This window comes from Cyprinodon tularosa, unplaced genomic scaffold (genome assembly GCF_016077235.1).
Source record: "Cyprinodon tularosa strain WSP-4 unplaced genomic scaffold, ASM1607723v1 ctg194, whole genome shotgun sequence".
In the NCBI taxonomy this organism is placed as follows: domain Eukaryota; kingdom Metazoa; phylum Chordata; class Actinopteri; order Cyprinodontiformes; family Cyprinodontidae; genus Cyprinodon; species Cyprinodon tularosa.
Window position 1 is genome coordinate 391,842 of NW_024038699.1, and position 26,492 is coordinate 418,333.

The 26,492-nt window shown below is 37.2% G+C and overlaps 4 protein-coding genes across 6 annotated transcripts; 2 read left to right on the top strand and 2 right to left on the bottom strand.

Moving 5' to 3' along the window:
• Positions 1-1,542: 1,542 nt before the first annotated feature.
• Positions 1,543-8,774, bottom strand: snf8 (SNF8 subunit of ESCRT-II). Its single transcript, XM_038283493.1, has 8 exons — positions 8,572-8,774; positions 7,304-7,354; positions 6,817-6,955; positions 6,613-6,717; positions 6,048-6,120; positions 5,803-5,944; positions 2,324-2,398; positions 1,543-1,715 (listed from the first exon to the last, which is right to left on the bottom strand). Exons 1-8 carry the CDS (start codon positions 8,623-8,625, stop codon positions 1,578-1,580), a joined length of 777 nt encoding a protein of 258 aa, XP_038139421.1. The 5' UTR covers positions 8,626-8,774; the 3' UTR covers positions 1,543-1,577.
• Positions 8,775-10,050: 1,276 nt separating this feature from the next.
• Positions 10,051-14,578, top strand: msl1b (MSL complex subunit 1b). Of its 3 annotated transcripts, none has more exons than XM_038283451.1 (9): positions 10,051-10,163; positions 10,663-11,317; positions 11,394-11,584; positions 11,661-12,022; positions 12,128-12,189; positions 12,291-12,358; positions 12,820-12,944; positions 13,028-13,100; positions 14,434-14,578. In XM_038283451.1, the coding sequence occupies exons 2-9, from the start codon at positions 10,724-10,726 to the stop codon at positions 14,522-14,524; spliced, it is 1,566 nt and encodes a 521-aa protein (XP_038139379.1). In that variant the 5' UTR covers positions 10,051-10,163; positions 10,663-10,723; the 3' UTR covers positions 14,525-14,578. The 3 variants fall into 3 exon arrangements, with proteins under 3 accessions (XP_038139379.1, XP_038139381.1, XP_038139382.1); XM_038283453.1 differs by having other exon boundaries at positions 11,661-11,980; positions 12,125-12,189; XM_038283454.1 differs by having other exon boundaries at positions 11,661-11,980.
• Positions 14,579-16,845: 2,267 nt separating this feature from the next.
• chmp2a (charged multivesicular body protein 2A) lies at positions 16,846-21,475 on the bottom strand. The gene is made up of 6 exons (XM_038283455.1): positions 21,317-21,475; positions 19,951-20,118; positions 19,275-19,454; positions 19,055-19,185; positions 17,767-17,828; positions 16,846-17,672 (listed from the first exon to the last, which is right to left on the bottom strand). The coding sequence occupies exons 2-6, from the start codon at positions 20,116-20,118 to the stop codon at positions 17,551-17,553; spliced, it is 663 nt and encodes a 220-aa protein (XP_038139383.1). The 5' UTR covers positions 21,317-21,475; the 3' UTR covers positions 16,846-17,550.
• Positions 21,476-22,097: 622 nt separating this feature from the next.
• Positions 22,098-23,563, top strand: mrm1 (mitochondrial rRNA methyltransferase 1 homolog (S. cerevisiae)). Its single transcript, XM_038283443.1, has 2 exons — positions 22,098-22,198; positions 22,298-23,563. Exon 2 carries the CDS (start codon positions 22,306-22,308, stop codon positions 23,440-23,442), a length of 1,137 nt encoding a protein of 378 aa, XP_038139371.1. The 5' UTR covers positions 22,098-22,198; positions 22,298-22,305; the 3' UTR covers positions 23,443-23,563.
• Positions 23,564-26,492: the final 2,929 nt, after the last annotated feature.

The window sequence follows — 26,492 nt, forward strand, 5'->3', positions numbered from 1 at the left end:
ACATTACAGACATGCAATCAGTAGATCAACCCCCCAGACCTCTCTGGTCTTCTGGCTCAAATCTACTCTGCATACCCAGAACCAAACATGGAGCAGCAGCATTTAGTTTTCATGCTCCACTAACCTGGAACAAACTTCCAGAGGACTTTAAATACTCTAATACCCTAAATTCCTTTAAATCATAAATCAAAAACTGTTTGTTTAGAGTTGTCTTTCACTTTTCTTCTCACTCCATTAACTAAAACATAATTACATTTCATTTTATTATTCTACTGCAGCGTACATGTGTTTTCCTCATTGTGCTAATCAAATAGACTTACCTTGCCTTACAAAAATGGATGCATGCATCGTATTTTGCTCTGTTTGGCAGCACTGAGTAATGCATTCTCAGTAAAGGAATTTTAAACACAAGCTGGTGGTTTTAAAAAGGTTTAGAAAATAATTTTTGTTTTGATAGCAACAGCTGACGTAATGACGGCATCAGGCTCGAACATTTATAGTAGAAAAAAACCTGATAGTCCAGTATATTATATACCGTAAATGTATATAAATGTAAAAATTCGAAGTGATCGGAAATATTTGCAAAACACTCCTGATATGTAATCAATGGAGTTCAGTAATTGCATTATAAAAACTGCCACAGGCATTTTATTCTAATTGGATGTGACTTGAAATTTACAGAAAATTTGAAAAAATATATTCTGTTTAGCTTTAATTATCACCATCTTCAAACACCAAACTGGAATTATAATTCAGGGGTTAAACTGGGAACATTGGTTACACACGCACACACACACACACACACACACACAAGTAAATAAAATGTATTTTTTAGGCTGAAAAATCTTTGGGACTCTTTGTTGGGTAAAGCTTACTGCTTAGCATAACAAAACCTGATAGAACAGGTTAAGCAGCATTTAAAAGTTCTTATTTTTATCAAAGCTTTGCAACTTTATTTTATAAAAAATAAATCTAGGTCTGCTGTATTTAATGACCTGATGAATTCCAAGTATGTTGTGGTTGAAAATGGGTGAATGATCAGCTCATGTGTTTCCCTGGAAAAAAACTTTCAGGTGGTTGTGCTGCAAAATAAAAACTAATACAACAAAGTTGGTGTAAAGTTTTTTTTTTTTAAACAGTTTTTTACATGTGTATACCATTAAGAAATTCTCCAATCACCAAAAAAAGCAAGACTCCACCAAGATTACACAGAAATAACAGAGTGTTTGAAATGTTTTCACACCCCTGTAACGTTTCCAGTTTCCTCCTCTCCTTGAACAAACCCTCTACCATGGTGAAGCATGGTGGTGGCAGCAACATACCATGGGGATAGTTTTCTTTATTGTGGAAAGGAGAACTGGTCAGAGCTGATGAAAAGGAAGGATTCAATACAATAAACTGCAGTTTGTGGCTGTAATCTGACAAATCTAAAAAGGTTCACAGTGCACAAATACTTGGGCAACGCGAGGTGCCTGTGACGAAGGGAAAAAAAAAAAAAAACAGCCCTCTTGTACGGATCCTTGAGGGATTACACCCAGTCCATCACCTCCAGCCTGTGAACCAATAAAACGATCCTCCTAAGGCGTCATCTGATTGGCTTCCTCTGGCGTGACATCACGTGAGGTCAACTCAGCGAAGAGCGCCGGCAGCCAGTACTGAGCCTCTGCGCCTGCTTGAGAGTCCAGCCAAGCCAAACCTTCTTTTAGCAGATGATCCTGGAAATACGAGGAGTCAGACATGCAGAATATGAGAACACGTTGGTCCTGCAGGGGTTTCATGTTTTGTTTAGGTAACTTATATTTAGCTCTAAAGAAATTAATCACTGGAACACAGTTTTATGGAGGTTTCTCATTCTGCATGTTCATTTATTTTTGGTCTCTTTATATGTTCTGTTTATACTGATGAGGATACTATTAGGTATGAGGGGATTTCCTGCTTTCAAAAATAAAACCATTTAATTACTAAAAACAAAAGATTCCAGCATAAGTGAAAGAAAAAGTGAATTATGCAATAAAATTAAACTTACCTTGGTTTCACTCTCTTAGGTAAAGGCTTATCTTGTATAAGACATGGATTTTCAGACAAAATAAACTATAGCTCACATTTTTAGGTAAACAGAAACATCCTAGCATAAAATGTAGATTATTTGAGTAAATAAGGATGTGATGAGGTTTTTTTGGTGCGATAAAGAATGAAATACTTCCTCACATTTTGCATTCTAATAATGACCTTCACATCAGGAAATAGTTTCAGAAAGTTGAATGTTTTTATGCTGCAGGTTGGGAATGTCTGTTGGTAAGCAGACTGGATATTATGCACTCACCAGCACGTGACATGCTCGTTCCCTCTCCCACTTTAAGCTGCCTCTGATCTCACTCACTGTGACGTATCCCTTTTTCTACAAACCAGGAGAGAAAGAAAAGAAAAAAGATTTTAATTGGCAGCAAACAAACAATCTTCTCATTCTGAAAAAAAAAAACACCATTTTCCACACAGGAAATCAGAAAAGGCAGATTTTTGTGCTGAAGGAGCTCAGCTCTGTGTTTACTGGTCCATCCAAACTATGGTCATGTGATTCGAGCACAGAGAGGAAATAATGTTAGAGATATCTATATCTTATCTAAATCAATCAAATCCCAGATTCAGAATTTAATGAAGGGACTAAAAATCTAATCTAACTCGACAACAGACTTGGATTCTGCTATTTAAGTGGAAATTGTGTTCACACTAATAATCTTTTGCTATTTAGCATTAGCTAATCCAGTCTTACTGTACTCTTTAGAGGACATCATGGCCTTTTTTAGTGATGTGTCTGTGTTATAGGTGTGCATGCTGGAAACCCCCTGTTTTCCTTAATCAAAATGGCTGTCTAACCTGTAGCAACATTTTATGGAGAAAGGATTGGCATGTCAAATAATTTCATTTTTTTTACTATGTTACCAGGATAACTCTATATATTCTTGTTAATTAAAACATCAACAACTTTTTTTATTTACTTCTGAAAAAATGTCAATGATTTCACTTTTAATATACGGGTAATAGCGCTTTTATAAACTACTGTAATGGACAGTAGGTCAGTTTCAGTGTTTTTATGACTGCATGTTGCTGTAGGACAGGGGTGTCAAACTGGTTCCAGAAAGGGCCGAGTGGCTGAAGGTTTTCTTTCCAACCAAGCAATACCACACCAGACTCCTATCATCTCATCAAGTGAGTCCAATCTGAACATGATGACATTATGAAATGACTGGAGTCTGGTGTGCTATTGCTTGGTTGGAAACAAAACCTGCAGCCACTCGGCCCTTTCTGCAACCAGTTTGACACCCCTGCTGTAGGAGATAGAAGTGAAGCAGAAGAGATTCTATTAATGACAGGGGACCAATATTAAAACTTAGAACTGTCAGAAGGACAGAGAGAGTATCAGAGGGACATGGTAAACTAGGAGAAGATGAAGATCTATGAGGATAGGATGAAGAGACAGCCTTTGAGCCTGAGAGGAAGCAGGAACTTCAACATGCTCTAATGCAGGCATCCCCAACCTCGGTCCTCCAGGCCCGCTGTCCTGCAGGTTTTAGAGGTTTCCTTGCTCCAGCACAGCTGATTTTATTTGAAAGCTGATTAACGGGCTTTTGGTCTACTGCAATCATTATTATCAGCTGTGCTAAAGCAGGGAAACCTCTAAAACCTGCAGGGCAGCGATCCTTGAGGACCGAGGTTGGGGATGCGTGCTCTAATGCAGTGTTTTTCAACCCCTATCCTCAAGGCACACTCCTCTGCATGTTTTAGATGTTTCCCAGCTTTCACACACCTGTTATCAATTGATAGCAGATTATCAGGCTTTGCTGAACTGCAATCATCTGAATCAGGTGTGCCGAAGCTCAGAAACATCCAAAACATGCAGAGCAGTGTGCCTTGAGGACCAGGGTTGAAAAGCACTGCTCTAATAGACAGGACCTAATTGTAGGATTTCCTCATTTCAAAAAGATTTGTTGAAATTAATGTTCTACTAATTTAAAAACTAATACAATTAAATTTAATTAATTTGTGTTCTTTGCATAATCATACCGGCATCACATTTATGCTATCCAAAGTCTGTAAATACTGGAGTCGAATCCAATGCTTTTGACTGTATATTGATGAAAAAATGTATTCTCGATAAATGAATTTTAAACACAAGCTGATGGTTTTAAAAAGGTTTGGAAAATCTTTTTTTTTTGATAGCCATAGCTGACGTAATGACAGCATAAGGCTCGAACATTTATAGTAGAAAAAAACCTACCGTAAATGTATATAAATGTAAAAATTCGAAGTGATCGGAAATATTTGCAAAACACTCCTGATATGTAATCAATGGAGTTCAGTAATTGCATTATAGAAACTGCCACAGGCATTTTAATCTAATTGGATGTGACTCAAATAGATTTGTTGAAATTAATGGTCTACTGAATTTAAAAAACGAATACAATTCAATTTAAATTTAATAATTTGTGTTCTTTGCATAATCATAACGGCATCATACCTGTGCTATCCAAAGTCTGTGAATACTGGAGTCAGATCCAATGCTTTTGACTGTATATTGATGAAAAAAAATCTTTGAAGGTTTGATTATTTTTACAAACCAAATACAGATGCTAACAGCCGGAGTGTCACTTAGTATTACTGAATAGGAAATCGTGATTTTGTTAGGTTTATTCAATGATGATTATAAAATTAATCTGTGTGCATATGAAACATTGAAGAAAGGAGATGCTTCACTCTGTCTTGTGATTCAGTCAGTGGAGCATTCTGTCTTATGACCTAATCAATTGTTCTGTCAGAAGAATACTCTGTTTTGTAACCATGTGTTATGTTCTGTTAATAAAAGGGCACTGCAGGAGGGGGGTCCGGGAGAGAGTTGGAAAGTTGGGTTTGGCTCTTTCCCCTCCTGCAGGAGCTGTTGAGTATCTCTTTCCTGTGTGGACTCAGTTCCTCTTTTATGAACCTACATTTGTGAACCTAACAGATTTTCCTTTTAATATGAGTAAACATAGTCAGCCCTGGATAACCCAGGGTCAACATGTTCTGTGCTAAAATAACAGAAGTGCTTTTGCTTATTAATTTATAGACAATTCAACCAAATGCCTAAAGGCCTTTTTTTTCCACAACAGGTATCAAAAAACACTCAATGCATAGAGTTTGTAATAACTGGTTCCAAGCCTCATATTTTCATGCAATTTCTGCATTTATATAAAAGGATTTTTACTGCATAACGTTGAAAAACTGTCAGATTTTAAGCTTTTACTTCGATTTCTGGTTGATTTTGTTTTGCTTGTTTGTTTTAGATGCTTCTAAATTGGAAGCAATCTCATTTAAGAATACCTAAAATTCACAATGCATGAAAATCTTCTTTAAGATTTCAAATGTTTTATTTTCTCATTGAGGGGTGTGTTTAGTTAGATGTTTGGTAATGTCTGCTAACTTCAATATAAGTCTGGATATATAAAAAAATAAATTATTGTTTCCCAGATCAGTTTAAGAATGTGCTCTAAATCAACATGTATATGTAGCCTTAAGGAACATAACCACCTGAAATGAGATTAAAGATGGATGCATTCGAACGCTGTCTTTCTGTATTTCCTACGTTTATGTTGTGGCATAGGTTAAAGTATCTGACTTCCAACAGCTAATATTAGCTTAACTAAATGACAAGGAGTCAAACAGAACCCTTAATTGTCTTCATGAGTGGTTAAAAAAAAATCTACAGACGGATTTAAATCTGTAGTTGGAAAACTAAATAAATAAAATCAGCTTAATGCTTTGTCTTACCTCAGCTAACTGTAAAACTACAGTGTGATCCATGTTTAGTTCTGCAGGAACCGATTGGACCAGGTAAGAACCGCCAACCGGGATCATCCCAAAGCCACTTCCCATCACTTTCAGTTTCTTAATGGCCCGGACCAAGTCATCTCTGAGCATCAGAAGAGGTAGCGGGTCAGACGACGTACACTTCATGAATTAAAAACATGACGGCAGAACAGAAGAAACAGAATGTGACGCCTGGAAGAACTTACTGGCTCACATCCTGGGCATATTTACCACGACCCTTCAGCACTCTCTGGTGGAGCTCATCCAGAGTAATAAGACCTGTAATAAAAACAAACAAAAACCAACTTGAACTTTTTTTCCCATTCTGTTCCGTTACAGCCTTAAATTTCACATTATTTTACGGGGATTCATGATTCATTTTTTTATTTTCTTAAACAAGTTTACTTTAAGATTTTACGCCATCTTTCCATTTATCTTCCCATCTACAATGACCACTTTTCCCTGTTCCTTCTAAGAAACGAATGCACACAGCATAATGCTGCCACCAACATGTTCCACAGAGGGACTGTTTGAGGGAATTAAAAGAAGTGCTTATAGAAGACTTGCTACTTCACTACTGTTCGAAAAAGGTGTTCACATAATTTTCTTAAAGAAGCATTAAAGAAGGCATTTAAAATGTTTGTGAAAGTTTAGAGGGCATGAAATCTTTTATAAAGCCCTGTCGCTCTCATGTGAATGATCTGTATCTGCAATGTTAAAGACAGAGCGAAGGGTTATTATGGATTCATCTTTCAAAAACCAAATTCAAACCTCCGTTTCTGTGTTTCAGGGCGAGGCAGACTTCAATGATTTGTACGCCCAGCTCGTAGTAGAAATCACCAACACCAAGCATCTCTGACCAAAAGCCTTTACCAGCTGTGGAGGGAAAAAATACATTTTTCACAGTTTTAGTTGCAGCTCCTTTGAGATTTAAGTGAAGGAAATGTTAAAACACAAGGGGTTGGATTTTCTTACAAGCAAGCGGGTCAACGCCGATGGTAGCACACATCTCCTGAAACTGGACTCTGAACTGGGGGTTCTTGCGGATCTCTTGTTTGTGCTTGCTGGCAAACTCCTCCAGGTTGGATTTGAACGTTTCCAACTGCTTCGACATCTGGCCCCAAAAGACACAAAGAGAGTGAACATGGTGCTTTTTCTGTATGGTAAAACACTGATTCAAACCTTAGTAAAAAAAAACATTGAGCTCTAAAAATAATTAACACAAAACATAAAAAATACACAGCCTTGATTTCAGTAAGGTTCATTTGTCAAGGCCAGAAAATAAACTGAGGAATCTTTTTGTAATGCAGGTGTAGAAAACTGAGCCAAAGCTGGAATATTGTTTGTAAACAATTGTTGTGGTTGTAATGAAACGAATGAAAGGTGACATTCAAAATGCATTATAACAATTGAGACAAACTCAAACATGAAGAAAATTACAAGGAAGAACATGCAAGCTCACCTGAACTATCTGGTCCTCTGCAAGTACAGTTCCCCTTTCTTTGTATTTGGCCTATAGAGGGAAAAAAAACTGATATGGTTAACAGGCTGCAGATTTCAAGGCTGATGATTTATGTCTATTAATCCAGAACCTAATGAAGTATTTCAATGCCAGGATTGAGTTAACAAATTATGTTAATTGAAGTGATCTATTTCAAATTGTATTGGTATGTTAGAAATGGCAACCTTAAAAGAAAAGCATGAAGGCATAATCCGTTTCTATCAGAATGGCAGGAAACTTGCAGAAAACTGTAGATTAGTATATTGAGAAAAATATTTTTCTGGGTCCACCTTTATTTTTGCCAGACAATATGCATTTTAAGCAACAAAAAACACTTCAACACTTGTGCACATTGAAGGCGCACATTGAGAGTTTATCTATTCATTTTATGGCTTCCAAAAGCATGATCCTTGTTTCATTTAGGTTCTTTAATGATTTATGTCTGAAAGCTCTTTGCTGAACTAATAGATGATGATTAAAGAAAACTTCACTGGCAGAGACCAGAGAACATTATATAAGTTTAAAGGTTTATTGAAAAAAAGGTGTCCAGAGGCTGCATGCAATAGATGTGGGGGTCATCTTAGGAGAAAATATTTATTTGGTCAAATAAAGCAGCTGGCTTCGACCTTGGTAGAGATCATTTGATCAAACCCATTCCAATGCTGCTGCCACCATGTTTCATGGTGTGGATGGTGTCCAATAAAGATCCATTACAATAGAGTTCAAGTAGAAATAACAAAAACTCATTATTATCAAAACCTTGCATCACAGACAAACCTTTAGTAATGATTGATCATATCATCTCATAAAAACAGAAAAAATCATAAAAACATTTTAATGTCTAGAGCTCTGATCTGATTTCTGTTGTTTGTTTGTTTACATCTGTAAAATTGCTTCTGTGGACATTGGATAAGTCATTTGTTCTTTTAATGCACAAGAAATGCATATTAAAAAGATAAATTCTTCATGAAATTAAAAAAATATGAAAGTATATCAGCATTCTCTTTACAAGACAGTTGTAAAACAGAATGGAGGATTCACCAGTATGTGCATTTATATTCCTCTTTAGGTTAGATAGTTTAGAATATTTGTCACTGTTTCCCCTGGGTTCCTTATATCGGATTTTTCTGAACAAACAATCTGAAAGCAAGTATTCAAGTCTTATCAAAATCATTTAAACTATACTTACATGTCCCTGAAAAGTTACATGAAGTATGCATAAATCTTACCTCTGCTAGCTTCTTTTTGGCTATAGCGCCAGCCCCAACGCCTCTACGATGCATTCTGTAGAAATTTGGCCTAAAAGATCAATACAACGATCTGAACGTTAGGTTATAATGACACACGAAGAGGTCATATATATATTATTTCATAGTAAACAATGAGGAAACTCTAAAAACAGACTGCACTTCCGGTAGTTAGCCGCTACCGGAAATACGTAATTTTTATTAACGGAAGTTATTGCTTTTTCTTTTTTTTTTTTGCATTATCAGCAAAATGACTTAAATTAAAAATGTATTCAAATAAATTTTAAAGGGGATGTTACATTCGTATGATATAAACATGGTCTGAGTCAAAATGTTTAAAATGTTTAAAAAAAAATCAATTTAACTACATTTGTATATGTAAACTAATGCTGTGACAAAATTGTAATTAAGGTTTAAAGCTTATTCTTACGGAAGAGGATTAGGGCCACAGAAAAATAAAAATAAAAAGTTAACTGATTTTTTAAATTTATTTCAGTTTAATATGGGAAAAAAGTCTGAATTCTGAGATTAAAGTCAGAATTCTGACTTTAATCTCAGAAAAAAACTCAGGAAAACTCAGGAAAAAACACTATCAAGTCACAACAGGGATATGTACGGAAGAGGATTAGGGATACTGAAAAAATAAAAAAGTTAACTGATTTTTAAATATTATTTCAGTGATTTTAATCACAGAATTCTGACTTTAATCTCAGAATTCTGACTTTTTTTTCTCAGATTTGACTTTAATCTCAGAATTCTGACTTTTTTTCTCAGACTTCTTACTTTAATCTCAGAATTCAGTTTTTTTTCCTTAGAATTCTGACTTTAATCTCAGAATTGTGACTTTATTCTGAGAATTCTGACTTTTTTCTCAGATTTCTGACTTTAATCTCAGAATTCTGACTTTAATCTCAGAATTCTGACTTTTTTTTTCACAGACTTGACTTTAATCTCAGATTTCTGATTTTTTTTCCATAGAACTCTGACTTTAATCTCAGAATTCATCACCGGGGACCCCTCAGAGAAGTAAAAAGTTGCATAATTTCGTCATTTTCCACCAATGTGTAACTGGCCCTCCCAAACAATACACATCTTTGTCAGTGAAGCTGAGTGCTCCCACATCTCTTCATTCATGGTGCCCATCTACATTCAGATTCATAATTCTGAGATTAAAGTCAGAATTCTAAGAAAAAAGTCAGAATTCTGAGAAAAAAATCTGAATTCTGAGATGAAAGTCAGAAATCTCAAATTGAAGTCAGAGTTTTTTAAATTAAAGTCTGCCTTTTTTCTCATATTATACTGAAATAAAATTTAAAAATCAGATAACTTTTTTGTTTTTTTCAGTGTCCCTAATCCTCTTCCGTAGATATGTAACAGTATTGCGTCATCGCTTAAATAATGCAGCATACCGGCCTGCTTGTACTCCTCCTAGCGGTGACATTCGGAATAAAGCTTCCAAAACTCGAGAAATGGCCATCCAACCGTTTGCGCATGCGCCGTAGTCGGCGTTTTAAAACAAGTCTTGAGGAGGGAACATGAAGACAACCTGAAGCCCCACTCTTGATATGGTCGAGGTAAGATAGAGAGCCGTTGGAACATGTTAATAAAAGCGGTTGGGGTTTAAGTCGACTGTTAAGACCTAGTTATTACACGCTGTTCGCCTCGGGGATACAATTTGCTCTATAAAAGAGAGGCTAACGTTAGCCAGCTAGCTGGCTGTTATTGTTTTTCATGAGAACCAAAATGGAGGAGCTTGGCTGCTGCTGCCTGTGTCCTACAGAGCCACTCCCGAAGAACCAGTTATAAAATGTCTGCCCTGCTGGAGAAATACGAGGTTATATTCTTTTATAAGTAAAAGGTTTGCTTCTGAGTTTTTGTATCGCAGACCGAACACGACAAAGTATAACATTTCAAACCCGGTACGAGATTTTTTAAAAGATGCACACTCTAATTTGGCAGAATATTTCCTTTTAAATGTTTGTCGTTCTTTCGGGACTAATACACAAAGCAGGGCGTCTGTTATACAAATATCTGTATATTGACTGATGTTTGCTCTCTTTTTTTTTTTTGCAGCTGTTGCGTCCACATGGGGAGTCGGTGTGGAGCTGCAGGATGAGAAGTGGTCGTGTTCGCCATGACTCTGAGATCCAAACACTTTCTACAACCGGCATTTAAAAGTAAGGCTGACACGGAAGACTTCGTGGTCAACACCGTGAGCGTCAAGAGCGAGCCCTGCGACTTTGTTATTGATGTCCAGGACGTTCGCAGGGGGGAGATCCCAAGCAGATCGAAAAACTTAGATCAGAGTTTCATGACAAGCGAAGTCGCACTTGCTGCCACAGCTCCAGAAACGGTTCAGGGAGACAAACAGGTGGGGATAACGTCCCCTGTCAGACCAATGGGGGGTGAGGGAACCCCGGTGAAAGGTAAACCCCTCTCTGTTGACAGCATGGATAACCCTCAGATGGCGGTGAACAATAATTCAAAGGATGCTGGTGCTGATGATGGCACCAAAGGGGTTGTTCCTGGAGTTCTCGGGACTGCTTCCATTGAACTCTCATCTGAAGGAAAGTGGAAGAACATCCGGAAGACCCCTGCCAGTCCGCATGCACAGGCCAACTGCCTCCGACAGATTCTCCTCCTACAGCTTGACCTCATTGAACAGCAGCAGCAACAGCTGCAATCCAAGGAGAAGGAGATTGATGAACTCAAGGCTGATAAGGAGATGGTGCGTGAAATTTATTTATTCTAGCAGCTTTTATATCCCACATATGTTTAATCAACTTTCACTTTTTTATCTACAGTTGCTTGCACGCATTGAGCGAATGGAACGTCGCCTCCAGCTCACAAGGAAGGATGTGCCCCGTGATAAGCGCCTTTTTCAGCCCCTCGAGACGTGGACACCTGACAAAGAAGACATATGGGACCTGGACATGGAGGAAAGTCCACAGCCCAACGCAGCCACTCCTCTGCCATTCAGCAAAGGTCAAAAGAGGTAAAATAAACAAAATAAAAGACACTTTTAACATTGTGTGTTGCGTGTTTAAAAATAACGGTTGTTGCACGTACAGGAAATCTTGCTTCACGGATCCGAAGGTTCAAAAATCTCGTGCTAAAAGTGCAAAACTCAGCCCCCAGAAGTCTGAGACGGAGCCCGGGTCTCCCAACCAAAGAGAGCTGCGGAGTAAGGAAACCCCAGAGAAGTCTGTTCCAGGCAGGTCCGGTGCAGAAAGAGACGTTTTGCTTCCCTGTAAAGAGGAGCCTGAGCTGAGCTGCCAGATGGAGGACCTGCCCTTCATGTCAACCACAGAGATGTATCTCTGTTGCTGGAACCAACCTCCTCTGTCCCCTCTGCGTGAGACTTCCCCTAAAAAGGAGGAAGAGGTGGCCAGTGAGTGGACTCCTCATGTAGTTCATGATATGCTGATTGTTTGTAAGCCTAACCTAAATCCCAACTTCTATCACTTTAGCAATCCAAACTGCTGGATGCACAATCTATGAATAACTTCCCTCCTTTTTTTATCTTCCTGCGTGGTAGTCCCCTCTTGGAGGGAAAACCACATAGAGCCTTTGGATGAGGATGCCAGTAATATCCATGAGGTGAGAAAAAAGTTGAAAGGGAACATTTTTAAATTGTCTCCTCTTTGGTCTGAGAGCATTTCAGGCTTTAATAAAACGTGTGACCTTTTGCTCACCTCAAGCCGCTGGATGACGGCGCGTTTCTGAAACGCCACGCAAAGCTGGAGCTGGACGAGAAGAGGAGGAAAAGGTAACAACAACAGACCTGATAATGCATTTAGTGGGAAATGGTCCATGTAGGTTAGTACCCTTGGGCAAAAATAGTGTTCTTTTCAAATGAAATATAAAATTTAAACAGGACTTTAGCTTAAATTGTTTAAATAAGTTATTACAATATTATTGAAGAAACCTGATCATGTTTAGGCTATCAAGCATCAATGGACATTCCATGTGTTTAATAAACGTTTAAGTAAGGGTGGGGCTATGTGTTACTGGTTATATAGTTTATCAACATCAATTCTTGTTGAATTTACTCTTTAAATTGGCATTAAAAAGAAAACTTTTTAAGACTTGGACTTAAATATAAAAGTGAATAGTCTGCCCCTTCTAAACTCTTCATCTAATGTCTATCTCGTTTCATTTTCTTCAAATCGTCCTCCTGCGGCATGTTTTATTTTTTTTAATTAGCAGTTGCTCCTTAAATGTTTTCAGATGGGATATCCAGCGAATTCGGGAGCAGCGCATGTTCCAGCGTCTGCAACAGCGCATGAACAGAAAGAAGATCGTCCAGGAAACGGAGCCCGAGCTGTCGTCCTTCTACCCCGACACTGAAGACGGTACCACCATAGCAGAGTTAAGGCTTCTGTATAGAACAATTTATTGGATTCATCTTGAAATGAAACCCTTCTGTCTGTTCTAGTTGAAGCGATAGTCATCACTCCATTCTTACCTGTGGTTGCATTTGGTCGGCCGCTGCCCAGACTCTCCCAGCAGTAAGTCACCAGGGTTTTTGGTGTTTGGTTTATTTGTAAACTGTACCCCTGCTTAAGACCTGTATTGAAAAGGTTATATAAGATTGTTTTTTTTTTTATCTACTTTTATTAACAGTGAATTTAAGCCCATACTAACTGTGAAAAAAAAGATTTTGTGTCTATATATATATATATATATATATATATATATATATATATATATATATATATATATATATATATATATATATGTGTGTATGTATATGTTTTAGCTAATATTTATATATGATGAGCTTTAACTTTGCTTGATGTTATTTAAAAAAAATACATGTCAAACCAATATAACAGCAGTATTTAGAATAGACTAGAATGGAAAATACCTTTATTGTCCCACAATGGGGATATTCTGGTGTTTACAGCAGCAAAGATTATATAAAAAAATGGTCACACAAATATGGACCTTAGGAAAAATGTGTAAGAATAACATTCTAGTGAGGAGTTAAAAAAATAAGCAATAAAATACAGTACAGTAAAGTGTTTTAACAATATAAATACTGTGCAACTGGAGAATAAATAACCAATTTCCAGCTACATGGACATTTTTACAGGACATTTTTACAGTAATGGATATTTGAAAATAGCAGAAACATCAGAGATGTGCAAAATGTCAGCAGCATTTTATTTAACTGACTAAGATAGAAACTGTGCAAAATCAGCATGAATATAACAACTTATTAAGGTTGTTGGTAGCAGTGATGGTTATTAAGTCTTAGAGGTACTGGGGGGAAGGATTTTAACCGCAGCTTTATTAGATTTCTTTATTTTGATCTAAATTTGTTAGTAACTAATGATTAGATAAGCAGTCATAAATCATAAAAGACTTTGTCTTAAAGTTAAATTCTGATTACATTTCATTTCAGCAACATTATTTTCATTGGGTTAAAAAAACAAAAAACATTATCTCTGATCTTTTTTTTTTTTTTTTAGAAAAAGGCCAGTATTTCATGATTTTTACTTGTTTTAATTCTTATAAAAACAGCTTTTTAATGAGCAGGTTTTTAAAAAATGCCATTTGTTTTAGTATTTTGCTAAGAAAATCCTCTTAAATTCTGTCTTTATTTTTATATAAAAAAGAAAAAGCTTAAACTGCATTTTATTCAACTTTAAAACATAACTCCTGGAAATTTGAGGCTTTTATGAAATCTTTCCCAAAACTTACATGAAAGCTGATCCCTGTCTTCTTTATCTTTACCTACCTTTGAAATGCCAAATGACTAAAAAGCAAACGTTATTCTTACAAGTTCGTTTAACCATAAGTTTGGAAATTGATACGATTTATTTATTTCCACTCCAGGAACTTCGAGCTGCCCTGGCTGGACGAACGAAGCCGATGCCGGATCGAGGTTCCCAAGAAACACACGCCTCACCGAACTTGTCGGAAGTGAAGGCTGAACCACATTGAGAGCAGGATGCTGCTACCCCCAGCCTGAATTTAAAAAGAAAAAAAAGTTTACAAATTGGTTCTGGGGGATTATGTTGGTAACCCACAAAGTAAATAATTTCCTGGAGAAAACCTGAATAAAACGAGGCAGGAATATAGGTGACATGTTAGCAGCTGTTCATTCAAGAGTTCAGAGCATGTTTTTGTTCAAAATGTGCCATAAGAATTATTTTTTCTATCGCTCCAAGTTTGAGTTTCAGTCGGGTTTGATACGTAATGTTCTGATGTAAAAAGGGTTCTCATCCTGAGCATGTTGGGGCGAAACTTTGTCCTCAGTTTACACAAAGAGGAGCTTAATTCTTCATCACAAACAGTCCAGCCACATTGTTAATGCTGTGATTAGCTTTTCTCCTTGCCTAAGTGGAAAAAAAGTCAAAACTCGACTGTTCAGTGCCGTGTTGCTATTACTGTTTGCACACAAATTTAATACGATTTTATCGATGTTAACTGTGATATAAGGGTTTTCAAACAGCATGACTATATATAGAATAATCATAAGCCAATTCAGCATAAAGAAACAGATGATCTGAGGGGTTGTTCTTGAAAACAGTATAAAAAGTGACAACACTTGGGAAACTGGTTTATTTTTCATGTGAGCTGCATGCACTGCTTACCTGTTGCAAAAAGAAGAATCTTTTCTTCCCACTGGGTTACTAAAACTAAAGAAGTTCTACATGAAAGCATGATTTTTATAAAATCAGACAGCTGTGCTTACAGGTGATTTCTGTTCAGTTTCCAACCTTAAAAGCACATTTGCATCCAGTAATAATAGCCAAGTTATGTGCATGCATTGCTCTGCTCAGTCGGAGATGTTTTAGGTGATTAAAAGGCTTTCTGTTGTAGTTCTAGCTGCTGGTACGCTTTCAAAGGCGCCGCCCGTCTCCTCTGAGCTAATCTCGCTCATGATCACAACCATAGGTTTCTCTCTTGGTTGCTCCACCCGTTCTGTCATCAAAGCAAGGTTTGGAAATAAAATTAAAAGTTTTCTTTGTACATAACTTTCAGAAACAAATGTAAATAAAACATTGCTGTTATTTTTTTATTATTTAATGTTGGAAATATTCAGTACATACAATATTGCTCTGATTGTACGTTGACAAATTGACAGTTTTGACAGTTAATTTTTTTGGAATAAAATTCATGTCTATGACACATATTTTGTCTTTAATATATGTATAATTTGTGAAGGGGTAGAGCACTCACATTTCACTCCCTACTTTCCAGCCAAAATTAAGGCCACTAGAGGCAAAAACAAAAGATAGATTTCCCCATAAGTAAATAATCATACATTTTATTTCTCTAGGGAATGTAAATAACAAAATGTATTGATCTCATGTTGCAGAAATTTACCTCTGTATTTAACCCATCCCCTTGTGGAGCAGTGGGCTGCCATCGTGGGGCGCCCATGGAGCGATCGCAGGTTAAGGGTCTTGCTCAGAGACTCAGTAGCAGTCTGAGGGAATGAGAGGGGCTCAAACTCAGAACCTCGTGATTCCAAGCTCTAACCAATAGGCCACCACTCCCCCTATAAATATTCTGTCTACATTTTCAGGAATTTGAACTTGTCCTGATGAACACTTCACTGGTTTTAAAGGTCTGATTTTTCACCTCTACTTTCTAAAGGTATCAGTTTGTTTGCTAAGGGCGTTAACTGAAAGCTGTAATTTATTTGAGGAATACATTTAAACCATATGGGAGTACCCTATGAGGTATAAAGGAAAATAATTTGAAATAGGATATCATAGTTTCTCTGCAAATACTTCTAATAATGTTAATATTGTAGTTTTTTTTTCCAAGGGTTAAACTTCTTTTCTGAGGCATTTCCCCTGATTTCCTTTTTCATGTTAGTTAAATCATTATTTTAATCTCAATTTAATGAACTACTACTACCAACTGTTTTGTTTTGGGTGTACATATGGATTGATGGTCTAAATCAAACTTCCACCTTCTAAATTTACCCTTCAGAAAGTTGTAAAAATTTAATTTAAAGCAAAATTCTGGGCATATCAAGAGCTGAGGTGTCTGAGCTTTATGGCACCAGATTGCAAAATGCAACGAATGTTTGGATTTCAACCTTTTAACCTGATAAACTGAAGAAAAATACAAAGGGACAATCAATGATTGTCATAAAAAGCCCCTCAGGTGAATAAAAGGAACCTTGTGTCCACTTGTTTGGATGGAAAAACTTTGATCTGAAGGTGAGAGCCCCAAACTATAAACCAACTTTATTAATAATGGATGTCTCTAAAACAAAAGTGGAACTGATTCATTTCCCAGTATACTGGAAACAAATATTTATTCAATAAATCCAAAAACAAAATTTCTCAGAGAAATAAACAAAAACACCACTGACTGCTATTTATAGTGAGGATGCTGCAGATCTCATAAACGCCAATTAAAGAATCACCAGGAGTGTCTTCCAGAACATAGCTTTCCTTTTCAAATGTCAGTAATAATAATAATAAACCATCTTTTTTTATTTTAACTAGAATCTCCAACACTTAAGGACAATAAAAATGCTGATAACGTTTTAATATGGATAGAAAAACAAAACACCAAACCCACCTCCTGTACAAAATGTACCGACACATTTACATGCCAGTCATATAAAATTTAACCTTTAATATTTCTATAGGGTTTCCTTGAATATTCTGTAATTAGTGTTGATTTTAACTGTAAATACATCGTGCTTTAAGAAGTCGGTATGTACAGATGATCTGTATCATTCGTCAGAGTCAAAATGCAGAAAAGAGTTTTCTGGACCTATGAAGGAGGATGACCCTTGTAATAATAAGATACATTGCACATACAATAAAAGAAAACACCTCAAACAGAAAGCCATACACCTTATAGAACCGCCTGCTGAAAGCCGGCCACTTATGCCTCCGAAAGGATCTAAACGCAGAGATTAGAGTTCGTTTGTAATGATGACCCTCGCCAAACTGCGCCTCTCAGACAGTTCCTGCGCGTTTAGTCTCTCCGCAGGTTATTCAGACGCTCCTCCAGGTCTGCGTCTGCGTCGGCCAGAGCAGCCTGAGGCTCGGCTTTCTTTCCTCCGGCCACAGAAAGGCTTCCCCCGGTGCTCGGCAGATCTGCAGCAGAAAAAGAAACGCAATGGATTCAAGTAACGCGGGAAAAACAACATTGAAAAATTTGAGATGCTACTGATTGGAGGGTTTTTCTTACTTGATAGTTCGTCAGACAGATTAAGACCAAGCTCGTCCAGGACTTGGGAGACGATGGCGTCACTGAGGGGGAGGCAAAGAGAAGATTAAAAACAAGCTGGTTTGCTTTTTAACAGTATTTATTTCACTGTTGCTAAAAAAAAAATCCAATTTTAGTATCTTAATTTAAAAACTGAATAAAATGATTTCTGTTATGAATTATTATTGTTCACAGCTAACAAAAAATAACCCTTAAAAACAACCTTACATCCAAAAGCCCTGCAAGCAAAAACCATGAAGTGTTCTGATATTTCCTGTTTGATAGCTGAGTTGACTTTAAAAGGGGTGAAACACTATGGACCAGTCACAACAGATGACCCACCCCACACACACATTACAATGAATATCCATCAATTTCATTGATTTTTGTTTAGCAAAAGCCTGACTTTGGCTTCTCTAAGTTTTAAGCTCAGTGGTTTGCCCTTGAAGCAAATTTTATCACTACCCTTTTAAATGTAGTTAAGTCTAACTTGTTCCAGTTCTGCAGCCAAAGTCTGAGAAGACAGTTTGATTATTAAAGTTCTTTATAAAGGATGACCCCTCCTGTGCCTCCTGGGCAGGTGCTGAATCCTGCTGTAGTACAAGTCCAGGGTTTATTTCAAATTAACAAAGGCTGCAGTTCTACCTACTTATTATGAATATTTCTCTATCTTAGTTTTTCCTTCCACTAAACTTTATTTATCAGCAAGCTTGGCTAAAAAGCTTAGAATATCTAGTTTGCAGTGTAAGGAATCCATTTCTATTGGTGGAATACAATAACAGGAGGTATGGGTGTATAGGCTGTTGTCTTAGTAAATATTTATCATGTTTCTAGACAAATTTTTCTTTTGGATTAAAGTAAAACAAAACCCTTGAAATGTTCTGTTCCCTTCATTATATAATAGCAAAACTTGAAGTATTATCAATACAGATTTTGAGCAAAGACACAGCTATGTTGGATACAACTGGATTTTTACAGGGGCTCTCAAAGTAATTTCCCTCTGGGATTATTAAAGTATTTCTGATTCTGAATCTGATCTTTGCAAGCAGCAACTCAAATAAACCACATAAATCCAAAGGGAAGACATTCTTTTAAATTCTCAAATCAGCCAAAAGAGCCTTTACCACTATTTTATAGTCTATATGCTAAGTAGACGCGAACCTAAAACAAGTAAGAAATGTTTGAAATTATCACTTTTGACTTAATCTATTATGTTTGTTTAGTTTGGGTATGGCTGTTTATGCAGAGGATGCTAACTGAAGTCCCTCACCTCTCCTCTTCATCATCCTCATCCCCCATGGCGTCATCAATAGCGTCGTTCATCATCTCCTCCTTCATATCCATTAGCTCGCTCTGTTTTTCAAACTCCATCATGATCTTCTGAATCTGAGGGAGCTTCAGCTGAGGGAGTCAGGAAAAGGTGATAGTCATTAGCACAGGAAGAAGTGATGTTATTTTCCTTCACTTATCAGAGGCTGTGATGCACGGACCTGTCTGTTCATGGTGGCCATGGCTTTGGTGACGCCTTTCATCGCCTGTGCCATGCTGTTGTTAGACTTAAGGGTCTGGATCTTTAGGCTGACGGCTTGAATGTTGGCTTTCATCATGATGAACTTCTTAACGTAACGCCGCGTGCGCACCAAGTCCTTGGCCATGATCTTCACTGCGTCCTGCAGATTGATAGCACACAAAGTTTAGTATGAAATGAACTGATTATAAAAATATTTGTGTAGGCCTGATCTCGGATTTTATAATAAATAAAACGAAACAAACATTTTAATTAACAAAATTTTAAAAATGAAGAAAATACCCAATAATTCTTATCCAGCAATCAAAGTGTATTTTCTAACATTTATTTATGTTCATTTAAATAAAAAATGTGAATCATACTGTCAGTTGATGCATTCAGGGAAACCAAATATTGGAATTTCTAGTTTTGATACAACTGATGAATAAAGAAAATCTATTTCTCTCCATTTGCCCAACTGATCGTCACTAATCTATACATCTTTAACCGCTTCCCCCCTGAAAACCAAGTTTTTTAAAAACCAGGTTGACCCGCTAACAATCAGCTTTTGGCTCTTTTCCCGTTTGACCAAAAAGTCGAGCCTGAACCCTGCAGTCCAGCTGCTCCCACCTGGCTGTTTCTTCTTCCTTTTTGCTCACCATTTGTCCCTGCTTTGCCATTTTCTTGATGTCTGCAATAATTTTCTTCTCCTGCTGCTCCAATTTCATCCGCTCGCGGTCCAGCTCTCTCATGGCTCGGTTGAGCGCCCTCTGGTTCTGCCTCAGCATCTCCTCCGGGGTCTTCCTCTTCCCAAACAGGAACTCCATCTGTGTAAAGATAGAAATTGAAGAATGGTCTAAAAACTAAAAAAATGTAAATAGAAAAAAGGAGGGCAGTGTGAAAAGTGTTCACAAATTAAACTGGTTTTCATAAATGCAACTGCTATTGTATTGATACTATATTGTAAGGCATATATAGAGGGTCATAGGCTACAAGCAACGATTGTAAAAGTAAAAATAAAGCAAAACAGAATTAATAAATAACCTGTAACTTTTTTGTGCATGTGCAATGAGTCATTCCTCGCCTGACCAATGACATCATTACAACCAGAGGAAAGTCTTTGAAGGCCAGTTTTTTTTTTTTCTTTGTTAGGCCACAGAGAACAAGACCGAGCCACAAAAGATTTTCTACATGTCTGGATGTGATGTGATCCCACAGATCATGTTTAAATGTGTAAAGATTGAGCAGAATTACAATCAAAATAACTTTATCATGTTTATACAACACGATAACAGAAACTATTCAACCTTAAACAGGCAGACAGCTTGCCAACTATAGTTAAAATGTTTTGTTTCAAAACTTTAAGTAAAGGGTGGTGTTCCTTTAGTTCTAAACCTTAACTCAATTTGTGCAACAAATGTATTTCAGAATATTTGAATTTTATTATATTAGCCTTTAATATCACAATAAACCCCCAAAAAGTACAGTTTGATAATAAAACATTTTTTTAACACAATATTGACCGTTAAAAAAAAAGCTTAGAAGCCTTAAAATTATTACAACTGTTTCTAAGAAGCAGCATCTTGTTTCAAACATAATTTTTAAAACGTCTCTATTCACCCACCAAAATATAAATATCGTTTATTTGTCCGGGAGTTAAAGACTTTGGGTTGGTTTTATAGCTGAAACGTGAAAGTGTAAAAGTTCCCCTGTATTTTACCGGAGGATTAATGACACAACCACAAGCTGTAGGTAGTTTTAAAAAAAGAAAAGAGGGGATTTCCTTTTTAACTCGGTCTGTCCACCATGACCAAACGTTAACTAAGGAGTTACCTGTTTAAAATTACTTTAAACCGCTTTCTAAAACAAATTTCCTTAACATTAACTCTATTATTAAACTTAAATCATAAGCCGAATGTTGGTCAGCAGTTAGTAATGTGACCAAAAGGCCTGAAGTTAGATTTTAGCCGTTTGATTCGGTTCTGGTCCTTTCTAACTTGATACACCGAACCTCATCCCACTCACCTTAAACCAGAATCTTCGTCAAAGTCAAAAAACCGAGAAGTCAAACGGTGTTTATGTGTCTCCTTAACCTCCCAATACCGATCAAAATTAAACGGTTATTTGTTTTTTTCTCAACGCTTCCGCGTTGCTAGCGTTGCCCTTCCGGGAAGTGACGTAGCCACGGGGGACGACGTCAATTTTCCCATTGCGACATGCGTGTCAAGCTCAAGCTAGTGTTGTGACCGAAAATGGTAGAGTGGAGCAATGACTTTCAAAATAAAATGTGAATCAATATGCGCCCACTTAAAGAAAAAAAAAAAAAAAAAAAAAAAAAAAAAACGAGCTGGAAATAACAAAAAAATTCCATTCATTTGTACATATCTATTTTTTGTTATCAACAAATTATAATAACATAAATCACAATTGTGTAATACTGGTTTATAGGTGATTTTCAGCAGTTATTTATTTGATCTAACAGAGTGGAGAGGCATTGCTTTAATTTATTATTGATCATCTTTAGAGAAAATGAAAAGTAAAAAAATATTTCTTAATTTTTGTATTTAACTGTTTTTATGTTTTTCTAGAATGGATGAAATTAGCGTGTTTTTCCCTTTATAACTTCTGTGATAGTTCCTTCTTTGATTTAGTTACTTTATTTAATAGTTGTTTCTCTCGTAAAGATTTGCTAATAATTTTAGAAGTTTGATTCCTGCACATATGATTTGCAAATGAAATATTATCAGCAGCTTTTAACTTTAACTTGAAAGGTCTGGCGTCATATCCGGCACTAACTTTAGTTACTTGACAGAGCATGGTTTGCACATGTTGACAGAGCTTTAGAGGTCTGCAGTTCAGATTAAAAAGAAAAAAAGATTAGTCTGCGCCTGCACTCCAATTCTCGTTGTAAGGTGTATGATTAGATGGGGTGATTTGTGGACTACATCTTTTCAGGCAAGTTTCCTTTCAGCGAAATTTAATTGCTTTATTTGTACCTGTTGGCAGGTCAAAATATGCTGCTCTATTGCTCTTCCCATCAGCACAGGTTTATTCCTGTCTGGTGTAGAAAAGTCTGCAGACTTGTGTCTGCAAGGTCCTCTCTCCTGTACCCAGAGGACATGGGCCAGGGCGCTGCAGCCAGGAAGCGCCACAGAGGGCCAATTAAATCCAGTGTCCCACATCAACCTTCCACATCTGAGGATATGTCAGACCGTAGGAGGCCAACCCACAGTAAATCCTCAAAGAAAGAGATTTTATCATCACAGAAGGAGAACTTTGGTGTCTTCAAGGTATCGTCTGAGCTCAGGAAACTGTGTCTGGAAGACTTCCCTGCAGACAAGGAGAGGCAACTGAGACCAAAGCCAGCAGAGACCTGTGAAGTCGTTTTTGGCATTGCTCCCTGTCTCATGGCTCTCACTCAGGGGAGAAGAAAGGCTTACAAACTGCTGGTTAAAGACAGTTTGACCTCTCAGAGGACTTCAGTTTTAACCGTATGTGAGGAGGCTCATCGGCGAGGGGTGCAAATCAGTCGGGTCAGCAAGAAAGATCTGGACAAGATGTCCTCAGGAGGAGTACACCAAGGAGTGTGCCTTCAAGCGAGTCCTCTAAGCTTCCTCACCGATGCCATTGAGTCCAACACACGTGGCACCAGCATCCCAGTTTGGCTGGTCCTGGACAGGATCCAGGACCCGATGAACCTCGGCGCCATCCTTCGCTCTGCTTATTTCCTTGGTGTGGACAAGGTGATCAGCAGTCGTCGTCACAGTTGCCCGCTGTCTCCAGTGGTCAGCAAAGCTAGCTCAGGCGTTATGGAGGTCATGGGAGTTTACGGATGTGACAGCCTGGAAGACATGTTGAGGAGGAACGTGGACCACGGTTGGCAAGTGGTTGGCACAGTGGGAGCAGATCCAGAGGAGCATCAGATTCCTGTTATCCCGTGTTCAGACTTTCAGGTGACCAGGCCGACGATGCTGCTGATGGGAGGTGAGGGGGGCGGACTCTCCAAGCAGCTCCTCTCCATCTGCCAAACCCTCCTCACCATCCCCGCCGGTAGAGATTTGTCTCCTGGCATTGAGTCCCTGAATGTCTCTGTTGCTGCAGGCATCCTGCTGCACTCTCTGCTGCTCACCAGATCCAGATGTTTGTCATAGACGGATACTAATAATTAGTCCTCAATGAGCTAGTAAAAAAAAAAAAATGTATGAAATCTTAAAGGAATAAGCTGATGATGTACTGGTATTATCATTAATAAACCTCATATATAATTAAAAACTAAAGTATTTCTTATTATGACATATACAAAAACACCCACTGGCACATTTAGGAAGCTGGATTAGATCATCAGCTGCAGCTTTATCCCTCCAATGCATCTTAAATATAAAATCTGCAAGCTGGCAACTTAATTGTTGCTGTCATATTTCTAATCTAACATGTTGAAGATCTTAATGGATTTTATTTCCGTATGAAAGTAGAAATAATGGTGGCTAGAGGTTGGTGTTAAACATACCTAGCAAGGGTAACAAACTTTCCTTTAGTTAGAGTTGAGCACAAATGTAGAGCATGTAAAAGCTGCATGGTTTTTAGCAGGTTACTGATAAAAATCTAAAGCTGCTATGATAATTTGTTCTTAGCTTTCTGGCTTAAATTTGATTTGGAAACTAATTTTTATTGTTTCTGGCCCATTGATTATTTTCAGATCAAAATAGCTCTACAATATCCTAGATTTGGATTCTGAATGGTCTGCTCTAACATTCATGGTCGAAACCAGGAGCTCTCAGTCTTTAGTTATCATGCTGGAGAATAAACTTCTGTTTTTTGCTTTCTGAACAGGTTTCTTTTAAGGATTGAACTGTATTTAGGCCCATTCAGCTATTGATCACCTCAGAGGAACTTCCTTATCCCTGATTATGATAATTACCACCACAGCATGATGCTGACACCACCATGCTTCTCATTTGGATTCCTTCTTTTTGTTCAGGGTGCATTTTTTGTATTTCCTAGACATTGCATGTTGGATGTCTAAAAGAAAATGTTTATGTTTAATCATTTCTATTTTTGGAATAGTAATTTTAATGGCCAAAGTGTCCCCTATAGGTTAGGTCTCTTTTGGTTTGTCATAGTAATTATTAGTGAGAATTAACATCCAACTCTGCTGCTTCTCTGATTCATGCTCTTATAGCTATCTTGTCGGTTTAGCGGAACATTCACACCATGGTAATTTTGAAATTAATCACAAATTAAATCAGTTTATCAATTACATGACTTTAGAAAGTACTTCGTCAAACTGGATTTGATGTTGGGGTAGCTGGGTAGAATAGGCTAAATACAAATAGGTGTCACACCTTTCAGATTTTTCACATGAAAACCATATTTAGCAGGGCAAATTTATTTGTATAGCACAATTCAGTACAAAGACAATGCAAAGTGCTTTAAATGATTAAAATATAGGAAAATAAAACAGAATCAAAGCAAGTAGGAAAAAAAATGTAGAAACAAAAAAGAACATTAAAAACAGTTGGACTAAAGAAAATAAAACGTTGAACTAATGATGTTTCAGTTGAACTTTTTAACTAGAACAGTTCAACTATGTGCTATATAATGACTTTTTTCAGTCACATAAAATGCCAATAAATTGGAAACAACAGACAATCCAAATAAATATGTTTACTTCGCTCTAAGACTCGATATCATATCATCAGCATTACCTGGTCTATTTCCTGCCCCTTTCTTTGAAAAGCTAAAATCCCAAACAGCTCATTGGTGAGTAGTTTGTTGACGTCTTTGTTCCTGTAAGTGATTGTTTTTATCATGAACTTTACTTTAGATATTGGATGTGTTATATCAGGAAACTCATGAGTCATGGTTCTGATTCATTTAGCGCCCCCAGAAAACCAAGGTGATGTAGCTGCAAGCTCAGCAACGAAACACCCCTAAAGCTGAAGCTGGTTTGAGACTGATAGTATTCTATGAGTGGTTCAGATTGCTGGGATTATTATTATTATTATATTTATTATATTTTATATTATTTATAGAAGTTTTAGACAAGGTCCGTCTGCTCGGAATTTGGAAACTGTATGACATTGAGCATTTCAAAGGACTTTTGTACATGCATGACTGAAAGATTAAAGTAATCAAATAAGGTGCAAAAATCGGGTAAAACAGGCTGTTTTATCCTATTTGTTTTTGTTTTGTTTATTAGGTTTAAATAACACTTTCATGTAACTGAAATCTTCGTACTTTTTCATGACATTTTTATTCACCATAGGCTCTTATTTACATAGATTTTTATCAATCCTTAATATAGTTTAGTAACTATTGTTGATTGTTTTCAAAATCATGGGTAAATGTTAGGTAAGGACTAGAAGCAGCCCATCGACTATCTTTGGATAATAATCCTTCAATCCAAAGCAAGTCTATGAAAAACATTCCTGAATCGAGCCACAGATTCTCAGTTGTATTTGGGTCTGGACTTTGACTAGGCCGTTTGAAAACATGAGAATACTTTCATCTAATTTCATTAAGTTCTTGTGGTTTTTTATGTGTTGATCTAGTGGTGAAGGTTATAACTGTTCAGGTCTTGAGATTTTTGCAGCCTCTAATAGATCCAAAACAGCTTCCCTGTCCATGCTATAGAGGGAATTGCTTTCAAGGCAATGCACATTGTTGGTTTTCACCCATATATGACTGTTCAATGTTGCGCTGTTCTGACTAGAACTTTTTCTTTTATGACTTGTAGAGAACTAAAATGAATTCCTTGTGGTATTCTTTCAACGATATCTATCTTCTTGGCATGTTTCCATGACTATCAGAGTGCACCTAAGTCAAATTTAGTTTATTTGGATCAGAGCAAGGTGGCTTTGATTATTTTGAAGATGGTCCAGCAAATTTTAGGACCTACACCTACTCAGTGCTGAGCTATGGAAAAGCAGCTAATGCAGAGCTTGCTGAACAATGGAGGCTGGTGAGCATTAGGACATCTCCAAGCAGAATAGGTTAAGCAAGTGGTTCTCAAACTTAGCCCTCAAGACCCACTTTTTTGCATGTTTTATGCATTCCCTTCCCTCCATACACCTGACTTAAATAAAGGGGTGATTAGCAGGCCTTTGCAGCCTGTGGTGGATGCTGATGAAGGAATGCAAGCATTGTGCAGGACAGTGGGTCCTAAGGACTGAGTTTGAACCTACTGGGTTAAGCTATTGAG